General features: G+C 48.2%; 1 protein-coding gene across 2 annotated transcripts in view; it reads left to right on the top strand.

Annotated features, from left to right (window-relative positions):
- The window catches only part of LOC144479574 (dedicator of cytokinesis protein 8-like), a 234,765-nt gene that overhangs the window by 111,209 nt on the left and 99,262 nt on the right, over nt 1-24,294 (top strand). For both annotated transcript variants that reach the window (XM_078198454.1, XM_078198453.1), the window contains exons 16-20: nt 851-921; nt 3,700-3,841; nt 7,634-7,729; nt 12,722-12,808; nt 16,846-17,047. In XM_078198454.1, the coding sequence (XP_078054580.1) occupies nt 851-921; nt 3,700-3,841; nt 7,634-7,729; nt 12,722-12,808; nt 16,846-17,047 (598 nt within the window). The remainder of the gene's footprint in view (nt 1-850; nt 922-3,699; nt 3,842-7,633; nt 7,730-12,721; nt 12,809-16,845; nt 17,048-24,294) is intronic.

The raw sequence follows: 24,294 nt of genomic DNA, 5'->3' as shown, positions 1-24,294 counted from the left end.
CCACAGATATGCAATTGTGTGGGAATATTCAACAATCTCTCTCCAGTGTGCGAGCCCCACCTCGCAGCAAGTTTCCTCACACGATCCCTGCCCTCAGTGTGAGCCCTTCCCTCATTGTGACCCCTCTGTCCTCAGTATGACCACCCTATCTCAGTGTGACCCCTACTCTCAGGGTGAACTCCAACTTCAGTGTCACCCCCGTCGTCAGTGTGACCCCTTCCCTCAGTGTGACTCCTTCCCTCAGTGTCACACTCTGCTCTCAGTGTGACCCCTGTCCTCAGTGTGACCCCCTTCGCTCAGTGGACCCCTTTCCTCAGTGTGAGCCCTTCTCTTAGTGTGACCTCCCCTGACCTTACTGTGACCTCCCCTGCCCTCAGTGTGACCCCCCTTTCCTCATTGTGACCTCTTTCCCTCAGTGTGACCTCTTTCCCTCAGTGTGACCTCCTCTGCGTTCAGTGTGACCCCACCCTCAGTGTGAGATTTACCCGGCCTATGTGAGCTCCTCCTCTTTGTGTGTTTCCCTCCCACCCAGCGTGAGTCCCCCTCCCCCACCACACCGTGCTCAGAGTGAGCCCCTCCCCCACATTGCAGCCCCCCTTGCTGGTGCTATGACCTCCAGCAGTGACACTGGTTTCTTTTGGAGAGGAGGCTGTGAAGTTACACAGGACGAGAACAGCTAGTGAATTCCTACAGTCCCCATCCCAAATGTGGCTCACCCATCACACTGCGTCTCAGACTTGTGCCCTTGCAACCTCTTTGACGATTGGAGTCAGGTTGGTTATTCGAGTTGTCAATCCTATGGTGTGACTCAGAGCTTCAGCTGATGTGATTAATAATTACTTTCTTGCAGGTTATTTTTGGAAAGTCTGGCCATCCCGAATATGTGAAAGAATCTTATACGCCTGTGGCCTACCACAGCAGGTAGGCATTGACAGGGTGAGGCACTGGGTAAGATGGTGGTTTGAGATCAGCCTCAACTGAGAAGATGAAATTCTCTATCCTGTATACAGATTAGGCTTTGGGACTTGCAGCCTGGCTAATGTCAACACATTGGTCACAGAAATAGCTGGTTTACCACTGGCACTGTACGGGTAAGCTGACTGGACTCAAGGTCAGCTTCCTTCAAAGAGCTGACTGAATCGAGACTCTCCGGTGGCTGGAGATAAGAGTTTCCCAAGAGAGCGGCGTGGTGGCACAGTGGTTAGCACTGTGGCCTCACAGCGCCAGGGACCCGGGTTCAATTCCGGCCTCGGCTCACTGTCTGTGTGGAGATTGCACATTCTCCCCGTGTCTGCGTGGGTTTCCCCCGGGTGCTCCGGTTTCCTCCCACAGCCCAAAGATGTGTGGGTTAGGCTAAATTGCCCCTTAGTGTCCCAAGATGTGTAGGTTAGGGGGATTAGCCATGGTAAATGTGAGGGGTTATGGGGATAGGGCGCAGGGTGGACCTGGGTAAAGTGCTTTTTCGGAGAGTCGGTGCAGACTCGATGGGCCAAATGGCCTCCTTCTGCACTGTAGGGATTCTGTGATTCTATGAAACTCGAAAAACTGGACACAAATGGAATTCTTCCCCATTGCAAACCATTCCCAGTCCCAGGTGTAACTGGCTGCTGAGGGGATAATGTGATACCACCCAAAGAATCTAAATCCAGAGGATTGGGAGAATGCAGATTATGTATTGTACACTTACATCCTCTGAGATAATTGGCTGTAACATTTAAATAAATGGCAGAATGTCCCTCTTTTTAGCAATGCCTTCGCGACATGGATTATTTTGCATTTACGTTTGTATACTCTCTGTATCCCTGCACGGTGTCTGTATACTCTCTGTATCCCTGCACGGTGTCTGTACGCTATCTGTATCCCTGCACGGTGTCTGTACGCTATCTGTATCCCTGCATGGTGTCTGTACACTCTCTGTATCCCTGCACGGTGTCTGTACGCTATCTGTATCCCTGCACGGTGTCTGTACGCTATCTGTATCCCTGCATGGTGTCTGTACACTCTCTGTATCCCTGCACGGTGTCTGTACACTCTCTGTTTCCCTGCGCGGTGTCTGTACGCTATCTGTATCCCTGCATGGTGTCTGTACGCTCTCTGTATCCCTGCACGGTGTCTGTACGCTCTCTGTATCCCTGCACGGTGTCTGTACACTCTCTGTTTCCCTGCGCGGTGTCTGTACACTCTCTGTATCCCTGCACGGTGTCTGTACGCTATCTGTATCCCTGCATGGTGTCTGTACGCTCTCTGTATCCCTGCACGGTGTCTGTACGCTCTCTGTATCCCTGCACGGTGTCTGTACACTCTCTGTTTCCCTGCGCGGTGTCTGTACACTCTCTGTATCCCTGCACGGTGTCTGTACGCTATCTGTATCCCTGCATGGTGTCTGTACACTCTCTGTTTCCCTGCACGGTGTCTGTACACTCTCTGTTTCCCTGCGCGGTGTCTGTATACTCTCTGTTTCCCTGCACGGTGTCTGTACGCTCTCTGTTTCCCTGCACAGTGTCTGTACACTCTCTGTTTCCCTGCACGGTGTCTGTACACTCTCTGTTTCCCTGCGCGGTGTCTGTATACTCTCTGTTTCCCTGCACGGTGTCTGTACACTCTCTGTTTCCCTGCACGGTGTCTGTACGCTCTCTGTATCCCTGCACAGTGTCTGTACGCTCTCTGTATTCCTGCACAGTGTCTGTACACTCTCTGTTTCCCTGCACGGTGTCTGTACGCTCTCTGTATCCCTGCACAGTGTCTGTACGCTCTCTGTATTCCTGCACAGTGTCTGTACACTCTCTGTTTCCCTGCACGGTGTCTGTACGCTCTCTGTATCCCTGCACAGTGTCTGTACGCTCTCTGTATCCCTGCACAGTGTCTGTACGCTCTCTGTATTCCTGCACAGTGTCTGTACGCTCTCTGTATTCCTGCACAGTGTCTGTACGCTCTCTGTATCCCTGCACGGTGTCTGTACACTCTCTGTTTCCCTGCACGGTGTCTGTACACTCTCTGTTTCCCTGCGCGGTGTCTGTACACTCTGTTTCCCTGCACGGTGTCTGTACACTCTCTGTATCTCTGCACGGTATCTGTACATGCTCTGTTTCCCTGCACTGTGTCTGTACACTCCCTGCATCCCTGCGCTGTGTCTGTACACTCTCTGTATCCTTGCTGTGTGTGCCTATCCATTCAGATTCCCTTGAATTATAAATTAATGTCATGAATCCTCAGCTGACCTCCAAACTCAGCTGTACCAGATGGAATTTTTGGATACTGTTCAGGAGCAAGACCCCTGGATGATTTTCCTCCCTAATTCAGGAATGCTGAGATCTGATCTCTGCAGCAATGTCAGTGCGTGGAACTGCAGTTCCCAACAGAGTTATTAATGAATCCTCTCCCCGTTTATTTGACTTGACCTGGTTACTGTATTGAACAAGCCTCTCAGTGCTTCTGTTGATCTCACTTGGTGCAGTCACTGCCTCAATATTCCACCTTTACAATCGTTCCAAAGTGGCATCTTGGATAGAGAATCATGCAACAAAGGCAGAGACCAATCAGTCCATCATACCTCTGCCAGCTCTTTGAAAGCTCTCGAACAAGTCCTACTCCCCTGCCCTCTCCCCAGTAGCCCTGTACATTTCTCCTTTTCGAGTACTGGCACCTTAAAATTCTGTCACTGGTTTCTTTGATGACATTGGTCTCTCCTCTGATTGGCAGGTCTCCTTTATTCTACGAGGAAGTGAAGATTAAGCTGCCACCCGACCTCACCAAAGACCACCACCTGCTCTTCACCTTTTACCACATTAACTGCCAGCCCAAGCAGAGCCAGGACTGCCCCGAAGTTCCACTGGGCTACAGCGTAAGTCACTGCGCCCGCAGCATGTGAATCTTCGCAGTTATGTTTCTCTCTGTGGCGAATCACTGTCCAACATTGCACTGAAGCCACACGGTCTGGATATGTGCCTGGCCTGAGCCGAGTTAGTGGGGGCAGCATGAGTGCCCCCACAGTGGGGAGGTAATGGCCTAGTGGCATTATTGCTAGACCATTAATCCAGATACTCCGCTAATGTTCTGGGGACCCGGGTTCTAATCCCACCACGGCAGCTGGTGGAATTTGAATTCAATAAAAAAACTCTGGAATTAAGAATCTACTGATGGTCATGAAACCATTGTCGATTGTCGGGAAAACCCATCTGGTTTACTAATGTCCTTTAGGGAAGGAAATCTGCCGTCCTTACCCGGTCTGTTCTACATGTGACTCCAGAGCCACAGCAATGTGGTTGACTCTCAACTGCCCTCCAAGGGCAACTAGGGATGGGCAATAAATGCTGAGCCCAGCCAGCGACGCCCATGTCCCACAAATGAATTTTTAAAAAGCCTTCAGGTGACCAGATATTATTGAAAAGTCAGAAGTTAAGCTGCTCCTGGTAAGACTGAGCTTAACTTGAAGGAGAGACGAAAGTCTGTGACATTGGACCTCTCTGTGGTTTAGTTTCTCCTTGGCTCCCTCCTTGGGCGATTTTATCGGGAGATGCGCCACTTGCCGCACGCCCTGCACTGCCAGCGATGCTCACGGTTGCTAAGAGACACTGGCGACACTGCAGCCAGGAGAGAGGCTCAGACGGATCTCATGAGGGCAAGTGGAGCATGAGTCCAGATGGGAGTGCGGGGAGGGTGGGTATGTGTGGGGGAGGGAGTGGGACCAGCTGTCACTCATTCCCAGGATGCCCCTGCCACTCCGGCTGGGGGTGGGGGGAGGGTGGATGTGTGTGGGGGAGGGTGTGGGGGGTGGGGGTGGGGGAGGTTCCCTGGGACCAGCTGCCACTCATTCCCAGGATGCCCCTGCCAGTCCGGCTGGGGTGGGGGGAGGGTGGGTATGTATGGGGAAGGGTGTGGGGGGGGTCTCCCTGGCAGTTGCCCCCGGCGATTATTTGACACCTGCTTCATTCTACACTTTATTTGAATTGTGATTGGATCTATCTGTGACTCTTGTTTTTATTCCAGAGTTGGCAATGCTTCGAGCAGTGTGTGTAATATCGAGAGGACACAAGAGGATTTATTATTAAATAGGGACAATCCTTTCATCTAAGGATGAAAGGGAGACTGAAAATAAATCCTGGCAATAAATAGAGATATCGGCATTAGATATATCAGGATGGTGGCTCCATCCTGTCACGATTACATTGGGCAGCAGGGACAGTGACTGCTAAATTTAAAATGATTTGCAAAACAATCAGCTGTGAAGACCCCATCTGCCCCTCAGTCTATTTCTTGCCAGCCTGACTTTAAATGGTTATCCGGCCTAACCGGCTACATTCGAAGCTGGAGCCCGGGGGGGGGGGGTGCAATTCACAGCTACATTTACAAAGCACGGGCTCGCGGTTAGAAACTTTCTTCTGCGAATTGAAAACAGAACTCCAGAAAATAATTAGAGTTAGGAATTCAGCTGAAAGGGCGACAAAGAATTATTTCATAATCATCATTAGGCTTTTAATTCTGGATTTTTACTGAGTTCAAATTTCACCATCTGCCACAGTAGGGTTTCAAACTCAGGTGGCTCGACCACTGCCCCGGATCACTAGTCCAGTGACAATACCATCGCACCACCACCTTCCCTAGCTAAACTACATCAGGATTTGTAAACACCCTGGTTTGCTGCAATTTTCTATTATCGATTGTCGTTAAAACCCATCTGGTTCACTATTGTCCTTTTGGGAAGCAAATCTGCTGTAGGCCAGTCTGGCTGACATGTTTTTTAACAGTTTATTTATTAGTGTCACAAGTAGGCTTACATTAACACTGCAATGAAGTTACTGTGAAAATCCCCTAGTCGCCACACTCCCAGTGCCTGTTTGGATACACTGAGGGAGAATTTAGCATGACCAGCACGTCTTTCGGACTGTGGGAGGAAACCAGAGCACCCGGAGGAAACCCACGCAGACACGGGGAAAACTCTGCACAGACAGTGACTCAAGCTGGGAATCGAATCTGGGTCCCTGGGGCCTGTGAGGCAACAGTGCGACTCCAGACCCACAGAAATGTGCTTAACTCTTAAAATGTCCTTTGGAATGGCCTAACGAGCCACTGAGTTCACGGGAAGGCCAATAAATGCTGGCCCAACCAGCAATGTCCAGATGAATGGAAAAGAAATTCTTTCCCTGTGTTTTTGGCATCACATTTTTTAATCTGGATTTTTAAATTGTCAATAGGTTGCTTACCCAGTGTCAAAACGCTGCCACTTCCAATAGTTAGAATTCCAACCAATGCCAGCCCTTAGATGAGAAAGCAAAAGTGTTCCTGGGATGAGAGGGTTGTCCTAAAATGCGATTGAGTAGAAACGGCTTTCATTCACTGGAGATGAGAAGAATGAGAGGTGATCGCATCGAAATGTATCCTTGACGAGATCAGCGGTGAGAGGTTGTTTTCCCTAGCTGGAACCAGGGGCCATAGTCAAAGGATTAGAGGTTGGCCAATTAGGACTGAGATGAGGAAAGATTTCTCCACTCAAAGGGCTGTGAACCTTTGGAATTCTCTATCCCAGAGCGTTGAGAGTCTTTGGGATTCTCTACCTCAGGGAGATGTGAATTTTTAGAATTCTCTATCCCAGAGAGTTGTGAATGATTGGAATTCTGTACCTCGGAGGGATGTGAATCTTTGGAATTCTCAGGCATTAAACATCATTTATTATTTATCCAAGAATGAGATTTGTTAGGGTTTCAGACACCAAGGGAATTGAAGGATAAGGCAGGAAAATCGAGTTAATGTTGAAGTTTAACCTTGTTTGTAGTGAATGGCAGGGCAGGCTCGAGGGGCTGTATGGCCTACTCCTACCTTACTACTCATGTAAAAGTGAGTGACAAGCTGAGTCTATGTTGTGACGTGGGTGAGGGTATGTTCTCTTGCCAGCGTTGGCAAGTAGGGCACCAGGACTTAGATTGGGTGCGTGGATGGAGGTTCTGGACCAGGTTGGATTGTGCTGCTTTGCACTGACGCCTCAGCCCAAAATCAAACAGGGTGGGGAGAAACATCATGAAGAGAAAGAGTCAGCTGTGTGTCCAACAAATGCCATTTTAAGCCACTTTGGTGCAAGATCTTCGAGATGTGTGAATTTTTGATTTTGTTTCTGATTGTGATCAACGATGGTGATTGTAAACTTCCAGCTGCCTGGCAATTGGCTGACGAACTGCGCCTTATTTGGGGCAGCACGGCGGCACAGTGGTTAGCATTGCTGCCTCACAGCGCCAGGGATCTGGGTTCGATATTCAGCTTGGGTCACTGTCTGTGCGGAGTTTGTACATTCTCCCCATGCCTGTGTGGGTTTCCTCCGAGTGCTCCGATTTTTTCCCACACTCCAAAGATGTGCAGGTTAGGTTGATTGACCGTGTTAAATTGACCTTTAGTGAAGGGGGGTAAATAGCACGGTAAATATGTGGGGTTACGGGGATAGGGCCTGGGTGGGATTGTTGTTGGTGCAGTCTCGATGGACTGAATGGCCTCCTTCTACACTGTAGGAATTTCATGATTCTGTGAACAAGGACTTGGCATTCTGCATTATATTTTCTCACTTGCAGAAGGGCATTGGCAACAGGGAGATGTCATGTTACCGTGCTTTTAAATAGTGTTAATTGTCTGTCTTTTCATTTCGCAACAGTGGTTGTCAATCTTGGATAATGGACAACTGCGCTGTGGGACCTTTGAGCTCCCTATTTGTTTGGACAAACTTCCCTTCCCTTATTCAGTAACTTCTGTAAGTACTCAGTAACTAAATATCTATTGATGTGAATGTAACAATGGGTCTTGCTGTTTCTGTCACACTTTGGCTGTTAGCTCTGCAAATCTCCACTCCATATTTTAAACAAACACCCCAGTGAGAAATCTTGTTCATTTGGAAAGTCCAGAGAGATTTTCTCATCAGCTGAGAATATTCTGGACCCTTGCACCCTGAGTGCTGAGCTCAGCCAGCGTTTGCCTGACAGCAGTTGAAGCTCATTGCCCTTAGAGAGACACTGCTTCACCTAAGCAGCAGAATGATGCAGTGCCACATGGAATGATCTGCACAAGTAATCCAGTTTAGCAGGGGTACAGGTACCGGATCCCGGATCCGGGAAGCTGGGTTCTAGTCAGGAGTCGGATTTGGGGATTTTATGGAGGTTGGGCCCAAGGCCTAGCGTGTCCTTATAATACATAAAATAAAGAATCAAAGGGCTTTTATTCAAATTGCACCCCCCCCCCCCCCCCACCCCGGGCTCCAGCTTCGAATGTAGCTGATTGTTGGGTCCTTCCAGATGTTGGGAAGCTGGATCAGAGATCTGGGACCTGCATTCCAGAACCTGCATATCGGGACTTGTATTCCAGGAACTGTATTCTGCGACCCGTATTCTGGGACCTTTACTCTGGGATCTGTACTCCGGGACCTATATTCCAGGATCTGTATTCTCGAGAGAGAGAGATCTACTTTCTCTATATGTCATGTTCAAAGGGTCGCAATTGGGAACACTTCACGTTGTCATGTTTATTTCTCACACCTACTTATAATTGAAAGCGAATTGAATTTTCATACTTGCCATCCGACCGTTCATTTCACCAAACACGAGGGAGCCTCTGATCGACCTCTCCCGACCTCCTTCACTTCAAACTCAGAACCTCGTTACTGCTGGCAAAAAGCAAAAGAAGTGATTTTATAAGTTACCGCATTTCATCTAACTGTATGTGTGGCATTATAAATGTGTATTATTTCATTTAATTTCTACAGCCTTTTCTCGTCATGGAGTCATAGAATCCCTACAGTGCAGAAGGAGGCCATTTGGCCCATCGAGCCTGCGCCGACAACAACCCCACCCAGTCCCTTTTCCTGCAACCCCACGTATTTACCCTGCTAAACTCCCTGACACTAAGGGTCAATTTAGCATGGCCAATCAACCTGACCCGTACATCTTTGGAGTGTGGGAGGAAACCGGAGCACCCGGAGGAAACCCCCGCAGACACAGGGAGAATGTGCAAATTCCACACAGACAGTGACCCGAGGCTGAAATTGAATCCGGGTACCTGGCTCTGTGAGGCAGCAGTGCTAGCCACTGTGCCACCGTGCTGCCCGTAAGCCTGTGTAGGCTCTCCTGCTTTAGTTTTCAGGTCTTTTGCCCTCCACAGAAACCACCATTTGGATCGCTGCCCACATTTTATTTTTAAAAGTAATTTCTTGTTCCTACAATGTTTCAGTGCACCGATAGGCTGTGCAGACTTGTTAGATTCTGTTTGCCAGAACGTCCACAGTGATGCTGGTGCCTGGGATTCAGGCCCCACCAGATTGCAACTGCATAAGATCCTGAAATTTAAGACACTATTTAAACTTAAAATCCAAGCTCCACACTCAAATCTAAGTATTACTCATATTTTTGGCTCTGAAAACGTTCCCCACCCTTCCTGACAGCACTCATCTCTCGACGTTTCACACCCATCCAATGGTTAGTTGGGCCCCAGGACAGATGGGCCACCCGTTCCACACTCAGGCGACCTGCCTGGCCCCTGTGCCCTCCAGCAGATCAACATGGTGGCCATAGTTGGGCTTGGAGTTTGCTACCTCAGGCCAGCAGCCAACACCCTTCTCCGAACTTCTACCTCCCAACCCTGATAATCACCTCATTCAGTACGAGGAGAATGGTGGGGTAAGTGGGGATGGAGAGGAGGCACAGGAAGGGGCTGGAAGACTTGGGATGAGAGCAGTTAGGGAGTTACCTCCCATGGGGAATGGAAGGGTGGGACAGCAGCCACACTCAGTTAAAGCTTCTAACACAATGAAACACTCCTAATCGGACCACCGCCTCATCTCTCATTGAAACTACCTCTAAATCCTTCATGTGCTTCCTGTAGTTGCAACACAGTGGCACAGTGGTTAGCACTGTTGCCTCACCGCGCCAGGGACCCGGGTTCGATTCCCGGACTGGGTCATTTTCTGTGAGGAGTTTGCACATTCTCCCTGTGTCTGCATCGGTTACCTCCGGGTGCTCCGGGTTTCCTCCCACAGTCTGAAAGACGTGCTAGTTAGGTGCATTGGCCGTAATAAATTCTCCCTGTGTTCCCAAACAGGCGCCGGAGTGTGGCGCCTAGGGGATTTTCACAGTAACTTAATTGCAGTGTTAATATAAGCCTACTTGTGGCACTAATAAATAAACTTTAAAAACTAAGTGGTTGCCCATTTTCATAATTCCCAGGCTTCCCAACCTAGGTCACTGAATTGCTTAGCATATTTTCCACATTGAAAATTGCCTCTGCTCACTCTCTCAGTGGCTAATCCACCTCCCAATCCCCCTACCACACCCAGTTCTTTAATATGTATGCTTTAAATTCAGAAATGGTCACTGGCATTGCAGTGCCCTGACACTTTGTTTTTTTCTAATTGAAAGAAACCGTGATTACTGTGGCCTTGTGACCTTTCCTTGAGCTTTGGAACTTGCCCTGTAATTACTTGTCTCGGTCCAGCATCATTATTACTCTCTTGGGAACTGGGCACTACTCCTAGTGTCTTGCTGCAGTCTAATGACCATTTGGCATCAACAACATTCAGAAACAATCAACATGGTCCTTGAGAACATCACCTCACTCCCCCAGCCCGATCTGATAGCCAATGACTCACCCACAATCAACCACTATCTCCGCCCAACCCTTGACCAGTGTTTGCCCATCCGTAAACTGATTTGAATTTTGTCGATTGCCATGGACTGGCATCACTTTATTCCCTGCTGTCATCGGATTTGATTTGATTTATTATTGTCACACATATTGGGATACAGTGAAAAGTATTGTTTCTTGCACGGTATACAGACAAAACATGCGGTCATAGAGCACATAGGGGAGAAGGAAAGGAGAGGGTAGTGTTACAGTTACAGATAGGGCGAATAGAAAGATCAGCTTAATATATGGTAGGTCCATTCAAAAGCCTGATGGCAGCAGGGAAGAAACTGTTCTTGAGTCAGTTGACACGTGATCTCAGACTTCTTCCCGACGGAAGAAGATGGAAGAGAGTATGTCCGGGGTGCGTGAGGTTCTTGATTATGCTGGCTGCTTTGCTGAGGCAGTGATAAGTGTAGACGGCGTCAGTGGATGGGAAGCTGATTTGCGTAATGGACTGGGCTACATTTACAACCCCAATCAGAGAAGGTTTCCCCACTTCACTTCCGCCACGGGTCATCACTAACCTCCACTCTGACACCCAGTCCTCAACAGCATTCCTCACAGCCTCGCTGGGAATGTGAGGAATTCACAGCTGAAGACAAACACAACGTCCTTTGCTGCTTCTGTGAAACTGCAAAGTTACAAAACAAAGACAAACATAAACACGCTTGTTAGGTGTTGCGGCTCCTCTGACCTTGCCACTGCTGAAATGTTTCTGTGTTTGGATGGTGAGTCGGGAGCTACTGTTTGTTTCTCTGCAGCTTCCATCCAATAGAATGGTCATCGATGGCCATCGCCCTGCTGCTTACATTAACACTGCAATGAAGTTACTGTGAAAATCCCCTAGTCGCTACACTGTTTGGGTACACTGAGGGAGAATTTAGCACAGCCCATGCACCTAACCAGCACATCTTTCGATCTGTGGGAGGAAATCGGAGCACCCGGAGGAAACCAACGCAGACACAGGGAGAACATGCAAACTCCATAAAGACAGTGACCCAAGCTGGGAATTGAACCCAGGTTCCTGGCACTGAGGCAGCAGTGCTAACCACTATGCCACTGTGCCGCCCTTCTGGTGGCAGAGGCCATAAACCCACACACTGTTTAACATGTATCCATCAACTCCCTTTTTAAGTATGTTTAGCACACAGTTTAATTTACCGACTTATATTTAGATACCCATTTTGCTCCTCACACAAACTCCACGCAAAATTGGTTAGCACTGCTGCCTCACAGGCGCCAGGGACCCGGGTTCAATTCCAGCCTTAGGTCACTGTCTGTGTGGAGTTTGCACGTTCTCCCTGTGTCTGCATGAGTTTCTTCCGGGTGCTCTGGTTTCCTCCCATAGTTCAAAGATGAGAGGGTTAGGTTGATTGGCCATGCTAAATTGACCCTAGTGTCAGGGGGATTAGCAGGGTGAATGTGTGGGGTTACGGGAATAGGGCCTGGGTGAGATTGTGGTCAGTACAGACTCAATGGGCCAAATGGCCTCCTTCTGCACTGTAGGGATGCTATGGTTCTATGATTATTTTGGAGCAGGGTGTGAGGATGGTATCATGGGTTGAAAGGGCAAGGCGTACAGTGATTGGTTGAGTACTTTATTTACATTTTTGTCTCAGCCACCACTCAGAACACATGAATGCTTTTCATAGTTGGGACTCGCAAAAGAAAAGCTTTTTAATAGCAGGGATGGATGGGCAGAATGTCATCCTTGTGTGCTGTAATGAAATCTTTGTTCTTTTGCTTTAGAGCAATATCATCTCAGAGACTTTCCCTAGACAGTTGGCACACAGCTGCCCTAGCCTCTCACTGCTGCTGGCCTTGACAATGGCAGCAGTTTTAGTATTTCACTTTGACACCACAATGAATTTTCCCACACATGTATTGTGAAAATTGGCCACAATTTGGATGGTCATTTGGGACTGATCCTGCGATGGTGCCACGCTGTGCCACCCTGCAGAGTTGCTCATTGCCTGATCGTCGGGTGTTTTGACCAGGCTCACGTTCGGCTTTTGGAGAAAGGAATCTGGAAAGAACTATCTTAATAACTGATCCCTGCACTTTGTTTCAGACCTCAGTGCCTGGGCTGAAGTGGCTGGATAATCGGAAAGCCGTCTTTAAGCTGGAGCTGCGGCCAGTTTCGACAGTGCATACACAGGTGAATGGTTTCAGCCTCAGAACTATTAGCAACTCAGGAGCTGGGTTTTAACACTGGGATGGCGGAGTGGTGGGACATGCTGGTGGGCCCCTTATTCCCATGGCATTGAGGCCTTGGCCTCAGCTCGATGCTGCAAGTGAGCTGTGGGGAGTTAAACAGGTGCCCTCACCCCACTGCGAGCTCCCTAAGTGATCGCCCCTCGTTCTGGTTTGTTGAACAATGTCATCGTTTCCTGGCCAGCTCTCTGAATAATCTGAGCACAATGTGGCCTTCTCATGTTCTGAGCTTGTTGAATGATGTCATTATTTTCTGAGCTCATTGAGTGATGTCCCTTTAAAATTTAATTGTTGCACAGGGTCCATTTATTTGTGAGCAGTTCCTTTTATTTGTTCTGTTGTGCACACAGGTTATTTATCCCAGAGCAAGGTCTGTACAGTACATTTCAGACTACTCCATGGCTGTGCACTCATATCGCCTTACAGGAAGAGTAGTCATCATACTCTGAGCACATTGGTGATGTCATTCAAAGAACAAAGAACAGTACAGCACAGGAATAGCCCTTTGGCCCACCGAGCCTGTACTGACACACAACGCCTTTCTAAATAAAGACCTTCTGGTCTCTACGGGGTCCGTACCCCTATTCCCTGCCTATTCTTTTATCTGTCAAGATGCCTCTTAAGCATTGCTATTGTATCTGCTTCTACCACTTCCTCTGCCAGTGCATTCCAGGCACTCTGTAAAAAACTTGCCTCTCATATCTCCTTTAAATTTCCCCCTTTTTACCTTAAACCTATGTCCCCTAATAATTGACATTTCTACCCTGGGAAAAAGACTCTGACTACCCTTTCTATGTCTCTCATAATACTGAAAACTTCTGATCCTCCGCTCCTGACGTTCAAGTGAAAACAAACCAAGTTTGTCCAATCTCTCCTCATAGCTAATACCCTTCAAATCAGGCAACATCCTGGTAAACCTTTCCTGTACCCTCTCCAAAGCCTTCTGATAGTGTGGCGACCAGAACTGTACGCAATATTCCAAATGTGGCCCAACTAAAGTTCTATACAGCTGCAACATGACTTGCCAATTTAATACTCTATGGCCTGATCGATGAAGGCAGACATGCCATACACCTTCTGAACCACCTTATCCACTCGTGTTGCCACTTTCAGGGAACTGTGGACCTGTACGCCTTGATCCCTCTGTCTGTTAATGCTTCTAAGGGTTCTGCCGTTTACTGTCAACTTCCCTCCTGCATTAGACTTTCCAAAATGCATCACCTCGTATTTGTCCGGATTAAATTCAATCTGCCACTGGTTGATATCATCATATTTTGCGTACACAATGATCGTATCATACTCCGAGCTTACTTACTAATGTAAACGTCTCCTGTTTATCCAGTGATTTGATATTTATGAGCTGAATTCTTTCCAGAACTGTGGCGAAATTTTAAACTACTAACAATTTACATTTTAAATTCTCTTCTATTTTGGTGATCCCAAGAACTCAGTTTGAAAAAACTGTATATACTTGATGCGGATTCTTAAGTTACATTCCTGCCATTCCTATCTATGTGATTTTCGATAAGGTAGATCCTACACTCATGGCTGACCTTAGCATTTCTCTCAAAAGTGGTAGAAAGCAGTTCACACAGAGCAGATTACTGTGATGTGCAGATGCAGCAGACATTTGCAAATGACAAAGCCAAGAAGATTAATGATCAGATATAATCTGCTTTTGTTGATGCTGGTGGAGTGAGGAATATTATTCAGGCTCTGAGAATTTCCTGTTTTTGTTCATCTTGTGTCAAGAAGTCTGCCTGAGCCAACTGGAACAGTTGTAGCATTGCATTCGGAGAGGCATTGCCACTGACAGTGCAGCACTCCCTCGATACTGCACCAAGGTGTCAGCCTGGAGTATAAACTGCAGTGTTGGGGACACAGTGGCATTGTGGGTAATGTCACTGGACTAGTAATCCAGAGGCCTAGGCTTGTGCTCTGAGGAGAAGTATTTAATTCATTAATAAATTCAATTAATTAATACAAATATGGAATTGGAAGCAGTAATGGTGAAATTTACACCCGGTTCACTCACATTGTTCTCACCTCATCTGGTTTACACGTGACTCCAGACCCGTGGCAATGCGGTTGACTCTTAACTACCCTCTGAAATGGTCCAGCAAGTCACTCAGTTGCCTCAAACCGTGGCAGCGGTTCAAGGAGGTGGCTTACTGCAATCGCCTCAAGGACAATCAGGGATGGGCCTCAAATGCTGGCATTACCTGTGAAAGAGGAGAAAGAAAAAGTCCCAGATTGGGTACAGAGGCCAGAGGAGCCACCCGGATCCCTGGGCTAGAATTCTCCGGCCGTTCACGCCCCGCTGCCAGCGAGGGTGGAGAACTTGGCGCTCAGCCAAATTTCCGTTCACTGCAGCGGGGCCAGAAAATCCCGCCGGCATCAACAGTCGGAAAACTCTTTCGAAATAGAGTGGACGCCTCATCCAATTCCAGGGTTTATTTTCTCCCTTTGTGTTCTCACCTAGGTGATGATTTGCATTGAGTGGGTCAAACTGAAGGAGTGTGAGTGTTTAGCATTGTAGGTGTCTGATTATTGGCCCAGCTTGTGGGCCTTACAGGGGTTGAGTGCCACCCTGTTAAAGTGATTCAGTGATTGTGTTAAAATCTTTACTAAGAACCCTTATATAAGGGAATCGTCATGATTCTGGATGAGAGTAGGTGTGATACAGATGTTGATCACGAGAGATTGCATCCCTGTTTGATTACTCAGGGCGCTGCTCCTCGATTACTTCCTTCAGATGTTCCTGCCCTTTGACCACCCAATGCAAGGAAAAGCTGGAGGAGACTTCTCGATGATTGGTCTTGGGCCTGACCAGAGGGGGCCATCTATAGGTCAGGGATTGAGCTGAAGGCTGGGGGAGTGGGGCTCCCATGGCTTCCAGCTTCTCTGCTGCAGTCTTGTCTGTGCTGCGTAGCCCAAGAGCATTTGTGGCCCACTGAGCCTGAAGCCTTTTAAAACCGGTGGGCACCACAGGGACTGGAGTCACACAATATAATACAAACCTAGAACTCTGAGCCGAGGCCATTTAAAGATGTCTAAACTGAGATTGATACATTTTGGGTGATGTGGGGGTATTAAGGAACATAGGCGGGGAGGTAGAGTTAAGATACAATTCAGGTATTAGCTAACTGAATGGCTGAAGGGCGGCACGCTGGCACAGTAGCTAGCACTGCTGCCTCACAGCGCCAGGGACCCGGGTTCGATTCCAGCCTCGGGCGACTGTCTGTGTGGAGTTTGCACTTTCTCCCCGTGTCTGCGTGGGTTTCCTCCGGGTGCTCCGGTTTCTTCCCACAGTCCAAAGATGTGCGGGTTAGGTTGAGTGGCCATGCTAAATTGATCTTAGTGTCAGGGGGATTAGCAGGGTAAATACGTGGGGCTATGGGAATAGGGCCTGGGTGAGATTGTGGTCGGTACAGACTCGATGGGCTGAATGGCCCCCTTCTGTACTGTAGGGATTCTGTGATACTAATAGGCTTACAGGACTGGGGCAGCATGGTGGCACAGTGGTTAGCACTGCTGCCTCACAGCGCCAGGGACCCTGGTTCGATTCCAGCCTCGGGTCACTGTCTGTGTGGAGTTTGCACATTTTCCCAGTGTCTGCGTGGGTTTCCTCTGGGTGCTCCAGTTTCCTCCCACAGTCCAAAGATGTGTCGGTTAGGTGGATTGGCCATGCTAAATTGCCCCTTAGTGTCAGGGGTAAATGTATGGGGTTATGGGGATAGGGCCTGGGTGGGACTGCGGTCGGTAAAGACTCAATGGGTCGAATGGAGTCCTTCTGCACTGTAGGATTCCGATGAGTGCCTTGTGGACATCAGGAAGAACATTGTAATATAGTTGAGTTTTTCTTTATTTCATTCAGTTATTAGGGAGAAAGATCTGAGGATAAAGTCTGCTGCCCCTCTTGTTCTGTGTCTGCTCTGTGCTCTGCGTAACATATACATTGTGCTCTGTTTACTGCGACAGGACAGGAACCTGGAGCAATTCTTCACGCTGTGTGAAGCCGTGGATGAACGTCGCTCTTTGGTCCATCAGGCTGAGATGTTAAGCCAGGCTGTCTCCATGCTCAAGCTGGTTCGGTTAGAGGAGCTGGCCCAGTTCCTCAATGTGGTGTTGGACAAACTGCTGCCACTGTTACTGCTGAGCTCGGGGATGGGGGCAGAGGGAGGTACAGTAAACCCTAATATTTATGCATAACATGAGTGCCTTTAGTTAACCGCCGTTCTTCACAGCCTTCCTCTGCTTCACCGCGCAGTGACCACATCACATCATCACCGCGCAGTGACATCACTCAACTCACAGACTATACAGCTGGCCGTCAAACCCTGGCACCTCTCATTTACAAACTTGATTTGCGGAAATCTTTATCCTCTGCTCACTTTCTTCCAGGCCAGAATTTAACGTTGCTCAGTCGGGCATGTGCCCACCTGGAAGTGAGTGATCATGGGAGGATGCTCGTGTCTCAACATTATTGCTCATTATTGCTCACACACACACACACAGTATTTTGGTGGGCGGGCGCGTACGAGAGTCGGAAACAAGCACACTGATAATCAGGTGGGCAATCTTGCCCATTAAGGGACCAATTGAACACAGTTTTACATGTCTGCTCTTGTGATCGGCAGGTGTGCCGATTGGCCAGGTGGATGTTACGTTTTAGCTGTAACCTCGATCCAGGCCGCGCTGAGCTGTCCAGAGTCTGGGCTGAAATAAAAGTAATAAATGTGTCTGCGGACTGAATTCTGTGACTGATGCTGCTGCCCAGATACTCGGGGCATGGTTTTGACATCAATACTGAGGCAGCTCCGCGGTGGGTGACCCCCCCCCTGAGGGAGAAGGGTGGCACAGTGGTCAGCACTGCTGCCTCCTAGCTCCAGGGACCCAGATTCAGTTCCAGCCTCGGGTCACTGTCAGTGCGGAATCTGCACGTTCTCCCAGTGTCTGCGTGGGTTTCCTCCGGGTGCTCCGGTTTCCTCCCACACTCCCAAAGATGTGTGGGTTAGGTTGATTGGCCATGCTAAATTTCCCCCTTAGTATCAGGAGGTTAATAGGGTAAATAAGTAGGGTTATAGGGATAGAGCCTGGGTGGGATTGTGGTCAGTGCAGGCTCAATGGGCCAAATGGCCTCCTTCTGCACTGTAGGGATTCTATGATTCTGTGAAGATTTGAAACCAGTAAGAAGTCTCACAACACCAGGTTAAAGTCCAACAGGTTTATTTGGTAGCAAATTGTTTATTTGCTACCAAATAAACCTGCTGGACTTTAACCTAGTGTTGTGAGACTTCTTACTGTGTTTACCCCAGTCCAACGCCGGCATCTCCACATCAAGATTTGAAACATCAGCCTGCACCTTCCTCAGGACCCTGCCCTCGTCCTGCCCTCCCTGGCAGCGTGTCGCACGTCGGATGGCCGATGATTGGTCAGCCAGTGTGAATTTACACTCTGGTGCTGACTGTGACTGTGCGTGGGTTTCGCTTGCACTTACGCACCCACCGAGTGTGCACACCCAACACGCAAAAAACTCAGGCCCCAGTTTCTCTTCTCTCTCCCACACTGCTTTCCCCCTTCCGTAGTCCCGTACTACCCCCCTTCCCTTCTTCTCCCTGCTCCTCTGCAATTTTCCTCCCTCCTTCACCTCAACCCTCTTTCCTTTATCCTTTCTTTGCCTTTTCTCTCTCTTTCCGCAGTCCTGACTGGGGTGGGTGATGGGAGAAATCTGTGTAAGTGAGTGGAGGCTGGGGGATGGACTTGCAGCAGCCAGACTGTCTCGCTCTCACTAGACATTTAAACCTGTGAATAAACACACGGATTTAACAGTGAACCTGGAGCGACACTTAGGAGGAGGGGAAATCTGTCGATCACAGAAGTTTCTCGGTTCATGTTCCTCTTCTTGGAAAAAGCTAACCAATGTGGCACATGACAACACAGTACAAAATACAGAGAAAAGGGTTGTCTGCAACATAAAGGGCGATCTGTTTTTTTGAAGGGGTTAAGTAGGGCGGCACAGTGGTTAGAACTGCTGCCTCACAGTGCCAGGGACCTGGGTTCGATTCCCGGCTCAGGTCACTGTCTATGTGGAGTTTGTACGTTCCCCCCGTATCTGCGTGGGTTTCCTCCGGGTGCTCCGGTTTCCTCCCACAGTCCAAAGATGTTCGGATTAGATTGATTGGCCATGCTAAATTGACCCTAGTGTTAGGGATTAGCAGGGTAAATGTGTAAGGTTATGAGAATAGGGCCTGGGTGGGATTGTGGTCAGTGCAGATTCGATGGGCCGAATGGCTTCCTTCTGCACTGTCGGATTCTATGATTCTAATGTACAAAGGTGGAAGATGATTAACAGGAATGATTGCTGTTGGTGCCACGAGGAAGAGTCTAAAACAATGGGCGGCATTGTTTAGAGCGTCTTGTTAAAGCAAACTCAGTTCTCATTACGTGGCTAATACAGAGGGCTTAGTGCCCTCTGTTGGAATATCCATCAGCTCTGTCCTGGCACTTTCCGATTTCAGGAAAAGCTGAAAATAGATCAGGGCACAAGAAAAGTCAGGACAGAGAAAAGGCAATTTCTACATTGCAATTTATCCCTCGAGTACATCAACTTTCTGGTCAGAGCAAGAGGAGATGCTTCAGTTGTACAGAACTTTGAGCTGCGCCTGTCTAGAGTATTGGCCGGGATCCTGTCAGGTTGACAGGGGCCTCTCCCACCTATCGGAGAACCGGAGAGAAAATTTCCGTCCTTTCTGAGCAGGAGGCCAGATGGAATCAGCCACTTAAGCGGCCAGAAAAGGCATGTATCGTAGAATCCATACAGTGGGGAAGGAGGACATTCAGCCCATTGGGCCTATACCGACAACAATCCCACCCAGGTCCTGAGTGCCTTTACACAAAGGCCATAGCTGGACCAGGACCCCGCACCAGTTTGTTTGTTGTGCTCCTTGTAAGGGCCTCCCCCTGTCACTGGGGTTAATAGCACTGTAAGAAGTTTAACAACACCAGGTTAAAGTCCAACAGGTTTATTTGGTAGCAAAAGCCACACAAGCTTTCGAAGCTCTAAGCCCCTTCTTCAGGTGAGTGGGAATTCTGTTCACAAACAGAGCTTATAAAGACACAGACTCAATTTACATGAATAATGGTTGGAATGCGAATACTTACAACTAATCAAGTCTTTAAGAAACGAAACAATGTGAGTGGAGAGAGCATCAAGACAGGCTAAAAAGATGTGTAAAAAGATACACATCTTTTTAGCCTGTCTTGATGCTCTCTCCACTCACATTGTTTCGTTTCTTAAAGACTTGATTAGTTGTAAGTATTCGCATTCCAACCATTATTCATGTAAATTGAGTCTGTGTCTTTATAAGCTCTGTTTGTGAACAGAATTCCCACTCACCTGAAGAAGGGGCTTAGAGCTTCGAAAGCTTGTGTGGCTTTTGCTACCAAATAAACCTGTTGGACTTTAACCTGGTGTTGTTAAACTTCTTACTGTGTTTACCCCAGTCCAACGCCGGCATCTCCACATCGTTAATAGCACTGGCAGAAGGGTGAGGCCCTTACGGGAACATTAATTGTAAACAGCTGTGATAACACACAGGCTTTGGCCATTTACTCCGAGTGTAAATACTTTGCATCTTCCTCCCAGTAAAACAATCCGGCTCCAAGCGAATCACACAGGTTTGCTGTCAGAACAGGTCACATGACCCCCTTCATTATACCGTAAATCAAAGAGAGTCCCAGAACATAATCTTATATTAGACATCTGTCTGTCTTGGGAGATGATATACTGTGCCCGGAATCTGTGTCACCTCTGTATTGAACATCCTCTGTGCTGACAGTGAGGCTGATTGGTGAATGGCAATCTCTTCCACAGCTGGCCCTAATGTTAGCCTGAGGTAGATTTCTGCTTCTATCTTCTGCCGGGCTCTTCCCCCACCATCTGGCCAATTCATAGAATCATAGAATTTACAGAGCAGAAGGAGGCCATTTGGCCCATCGAGCCTGCACCGACCACAATCCCACACAGGTCCTATCCCCGTAACCCTAAGTATTTACCCTCCTAGTGCCCCTGACACTAAGGGGCAATTTAGCATGGCCAATCAACCGAACCAGCATATCTTTGGGAGTGTGGGAGGAAACCAGAGCACCCGGAGGAAACCCACACAGACACGGGGAGAACATGCAAACACCACATAGACAGTAACCCGAGGCCAGGATCGAACCTGGGTCCTTGGCGCTGTGAGGCAGCTGTGCTAACTACTGTGCCACCGTGCTGCCCTTTCTTTTGCCCTCTGCATTTTTCAATCTCTTTCTGACTGCTTGTCTCCGGTACTCCAGTCATCAATAATAGTTCTCCAACGCATCGACTCCGATTCCAGTTAACTTGAGGACTTGCTTTCTGAATTCCTTGCATCGTAGAAATGGCCGCCTGTTAGTCGCGTGCCGATAGCAAGCTCGCCATAGAGCATGTCATTGGGAATGTGCACCTTTTTTACAATCTTATAATTGTAACAATCTCAGTAGTGAAGCTTCTCACACTTGTTGAGGAGGCAGGGGAGAATGTTTTAAGAAGACATTTTTAGTGGTGAAGAGAAGTCAGAGATTTGCATTCCAGGGTGATCCAGGTTCCATAGTCCTGACATGGCGTACCTCCCTCTGACGGATGTGGGGGACCATTTAAATTTCCATTTACTTTGTCGGGACCGTCATATTCCACCAAGCAAGAAGGGCCATAAAATCCTGTCCCTGATGTAGGGAGCATAAGAACATAAGAACTAGGAGCAGGAGTAGGCCATCTGGCCCCTCGAGCCTGCTCCGCCATTCAATAAGATCATGGCTGATCTTTTTGTGGACTCAGGTCCACTTACCCGCCCGCTCACCATAACCCTTAATTCCTTTACTGTTGAAAAATTTATCTATCCTTGCCTTAAAAACATTCAATGAGGTAGCCTCAACTGCTTCATGGGCAGGGAATTCCACAGATTCACAACCCTTTGGGTGAAGAAATTCCTCCTCAACTCGGTCCTAAATCTGCTTCCCCTTATTTTGAGGCTATGCCCCCTAGTTTCACCCGCCAGTGGAAACAACTTCCCTGCTTCTATCTTATCTATTCCCTTCATAATCTTATATGTTTCTATAAGATCTCCCCTCATTCTTCTGAATTCCAATGAGTAAAGCCCCAGTCTATTCAGTCTCTCCTCATAAGCCAACCCTCTCAACGCTGGAATCAACCTAGTGAATCTCCTCTGCACTCTCTCCAGTGCCAGTATACCCTTTCTCAAGTAAGGAGACCAAAATTGTACACAGTACTCCAGGTGTGGCCTCACCATCACCTTATACAGCTGCAACATAACCTCGCTGTCTTTAAACTCCATCCCTCTAGCAATGAAGGACAAAATTCCATTTCCCTTCTTAATTACCTGCTGCACCTGCAAACCAACTCCTTGAGATTCCTGCACAAGGACACCCAGGTCTCTCTGTACAGCAGCATGCTGCAATTTTTTACCACTTAAATAATAGTCCATTTTGCTGTTATTCCTACCAAAATGGATGACTTCACATTTTTGTAAAAGGAGAGAGCAGGACCCAATAGTGCGATATGTGGTCTTGTCTGATGTGGGGATTAACTTTCAACCCAATTGGGTGGCACGGTGGTTAGCACTGCGGCCTCACAGCACCAGGGATCCGGGTTCGATTCCCGGCTTGGGTCACTGTCTGTGTGGAGTTTGCACATTCTCTCCGTGTCTGCGTGGGTTTCCTCCGGGTGTCCCGGTCTCCTCCCATAGTCCGAAAGACGTGCTGGTTAGATGCATTGGGCCATGCTAAATTCTCCCTCAGTGTACCCGAACAGGCGCCGGAGTGTGGTGACTAAGGGATTTTCACAGTGACTTCATTGCAGTGTTAATGTAAGCCTTCTTGCGACACTAATAAATAAATAAGTTGTCTACTATATTGTCTGCCCATTGTCTCACCGCCTTGGCCAAGCGGGGATGAAGGCTGTGGTCGGGAATTTGAAAGTTCAGTTGCTTTGAGAGAGGTTGTTTTTTTCTAACTGATATAGGGCTGGGAAGGGGACATGGGTGAAGAGGGATACAAGGAAAGAGAGTGCCTTAGACCTTACCTGTGATTAACATGGGCATATGGAGGCCACAAGAGGACAAGGATGTGGCTGTGAATGTGTGTAGAGGAGGGTAATGAACTCGGGAGAGAGAGTACGATGAGTTGAGATGGAGGTTGAAGACACTGAAGAATAGCCTCTTGATGCAGAGACCTCTTGTGCATGTGTTTTCCTCCTTGAAAGAGCAGCCGTATTCAATCCTGCACCTCCGCTTTTCATCCCTAATTTCCTCATCCTCAAGCACTGTCCAACTGCCTTTGGAATCAGCTTCCACTATCATTTCAGGCAGAATGTTCCAGCTAAGGACAGCTTTGTGATTGAAAGGATTTCTCCTCATCTCTTCTCTGGGCCTTTAAGCAGTGATTTTAAATCCGTAACCTCTGGTTATTGACCTAGTCGGCTGGGAGAATAATTTTCCTCTGAAATTCTATCAAGATTTATCCTCAATGAGATCACATTCCAACCTTCTCCATTCTAAGGAAAACAGTTTGAACTTTTCCAAGCTTTCCTCATAACTGGAGTTCCTCACTCTTGGTACCATCCCAGTAAACCTCCTCTGTACCCACGTAAGAGTGGGATTCCCCTCCCCCGCAGTGTTTTTTGGTGGTGAAGGCAGCTCACCATTGGCCACTGACGTGATCTGGTCTCACCAATGTCTGTGGTGTTATGCTTGGCTCGCCCGGGGAACCCACTGCAAGGGGGAGGGGGTCACCTTTGGTGAGACCAGACGATCCCACCAGCGGGAAAGAGCTGGCAAATCTCGGCCTAAGTCCTTACATCTTTTTTTTTAAAGTTTGGTGCCCCAGGTTGTCCACATTATTCCAACGAATGAGGTCTAACTAGTGATTTAAAAGTGTGAACTCTTTGCTTTTATATTCTATAAACCCATAATAACCACAGGAGTCGGCTGTGAAGGAACCGTGCATTTATTGCACATAATGGAAATAAACAATAACCACAAGCCTGTGTTGAACACAACAGGTCCCAACTGGGACTAAAAGGTGAATGGATCCTCTCAGGGTCTTGCTTTATACTGGACTCGGTATACGGGCTCCACCTGGTTGGCTAATTACCAATCCCAGGGAGCTTGTATTCAACGAACCCAACTGGGAGGTTAATTAGTGATTCCCCATGCAGGTCATGGCAGGGCTATCACGAAACCCAAGCGTACCAAATGTTTTTCAACCACTTTGTCAGATTGCCCTATCACTTTAAGGATTTGTGTCTATGGACACCAAGGCCTCCGTGCTGTTTTACACTTGTATTTGTGAGAAATGGTGGTGTCGTGGTAACGTCACTGGGCTAGTAAT

The sequence above is a fragment of the Mustelus asterias genome, chromosome 26 (genome assembly GCF_964213995.1).
Source record: "Mustelus asterias chromosome 26, sMusAst1.hap1.1, whole genome shotgun sequence".
Taxonomy (NCBI): domain Eukaryota; kingdom Metazoa; phylum Chordata; class Chondrichthyes; order Carcharhiniformes; family Triakidae; genus Mustelus; species Mustelus asterias.
The sequence above is the reverse complement of the archived record's forward strand: the minus strand, read 5'-3'. Positions and strand labels throughout refer to the sequence as shown.